At 56.5% G+C, this 1,796-nt stretch overlaps 1 protein-coding gene across 1 annotated transcript in view; it reads left to right on the top strand.

The window, feature by feature from the left end:
- Positions 1–1,442: 1,442 nt before the first annotated feature.
- RIPPLY2 (ripply transcriptional repressor 2) overlaps positions 1,443–1,796 on the top strand; it is a 2,695-nt gene continuing 2,341 nt past the window's right edge. The window contains exon 1 of the mRNA XM_039728959.1: positions 1,443–1,793. Within this exon, the coding sequence (XP_039584893.1) occupies positions 1,501–1,793 (293 nt within the window). The 5' untranslated portion in view covers positions 1,443–1,500. The remainder of the gene's footprint in view (positions 1,794–1,796) is intronic.

Below are 1,796 nucleotides of genomic sequence, written 5' to 3'. Positions count from 1 at the left end.
GAACGTGTGCACTCTTCCAACTATTCCTTGTTCAATGTAAGTGGTTGCTTTCCTTCAGAAAGGCAAGTCAGTCTACGTCTGGTTTTGACTTTAGGACGTGAAAGATTAACCTGATTACATTTCTGACACAGCTTCTAACATAACATTTTTTACAACTGGTACTGCTGGTACTGTTTAGTGACATGGATTGTGCTGAAGATGATGTGGAAGAGTCACAAGTCTGTAGCTACCCTTTTTAGAGCAGCAGCTACTTGCAGTTATTCTTGGGCAATTGGTTGCTTTCCTTCAGAAAGGCAAGTCAGTCTATGTCTGGTTTTCACTTTAGGATGTGAAACATTAACCTGATTACATTTCCCACACAGCTTCTAACATGTAACATTTTTTACAACTGGTACTGCTGGTACTGTTTAGTGACATGGATTGTGCTGAAGATGATGTGGAAGAGGCACAAGTCTGTAGCTACTCTTTTTAGAGTAGCAGCTACTTGCAGTTATTCTTGGGCAACGCTAAGGTAGACACACTCCTTATGCCTCAGGCAAACTCAAGAAGGCAAAATATTATCCCAAACAGTACCTCAGTAATGTGGTCTGTAATGGGAAAATAAATTACCTGGGGTGTAAGCCCTCCTTCAGCATGTAGGACAGTTCTATCCCGCCAACCCTCCTAGTCCTTAAGGCTGATATTATTACTGTTTACCAGCTCTTATGTAACTTGTTTCTGCCTCTCTCACGTGCACCACTGACTGCAACCTCAGAAAGAAAAGAGGAAACAAGAACAATAAATAAAAACAGAAACAAAAGTAAACTCCCTTGGTACTGGGGAACATGGAAACGGCAGGAGCTCCGTGTAAAACCTTGTACATGTAGTGACAGCATCCAGTGCCAGCAGCGGAACTAAGTATTGGGACCACAATCAAAAATAATTAAGGCAGCCTAGGTGAAAATACCCTATTAAAAAAAGGGGGGCGGGTGGTGTGCATATATAGATGTAAATATATAAAAAGAACCACCACCGTTGCCTGAGAGGGAACACGTCAGGGAGCGCACTGGAGCTGGCGCGTTACTGAGTAAGGAGCGCTCCAAAGGGCGTCATGTCCTCCGCCACCCCGGGACGGGGTCCCTTTGTCCGTGCCTGCTCCCGCGGGGAGCTGCCATCCGCGGGCGGGTCGCAGTGCCCACACGCCGCGACTCGCCGCTCCGGGGCATAAACAAACACGGCTGGAACAACAAAAGGCCGCGGTCGCGGCGGCCGGACCCCGCCGCCGGGGCGCAGAGCGGCCGGGCGCATCCCCGGTGCCGCCGCCTCCCGCTCCGTTCCCACAGGGCTGTCCCCGCCCGCCCCCCGGCAGCTGCCATGTGTCTGCTCGAGTGCGATTAACACCGACTCGCCAAATCCCCCCCACGCCCGCTTCCCCTCCCCGGGCCATTTGGGGCATGCCCGCGCCCCGTGTTTACACGGCGGCGCCTTCGCGCGGAGCCTTTCTGTGCATGGCGCTGGCAGATGAGCCGGGGGAGGTGGGGGCTCCGCGCCGCGCAGCGCCCGCCGCCGGCTATAAAAGCCTGCGGGCCCGCGGGCGGCAGCGATCAGCGAGCGGCCGCGGACCGGCGGAGGATGGAGGGCGACTGCCCCCGCCCGCTCTCGGCGGCGCTGCCCCCGCAGGGCCGCTCGCCCCTCTCCTCCTCCCGGCGCGGGGGGCGGCCCGGCGCTGCGCTGACGGCCCTGCCCTCGCCCCGCAGCCCTGCGCCCTTCTGGAGACCGTGGGTGCCCGCGCCGGCCGAGGCGGCCCGGCGGAGCCC

Source organism: Passer montanus, unplaced genomic scaffold (genome assembly GCF_014805655.1).
Source record: "Passer montanus isolate IOZ18808 unplaced genomic scaffold, ASM1480565v1 scaffold11, whole genome shotgun sequence".
Classification (NCBI taxonomy): Eukaryota; Metazoa; Chordata; class Aves; order Passeriformes; family Passeridae; genus Passer; species Passer montanus.
This window is presented reverse-complemented; position numbering and strand designations above follow the sequence as displayed.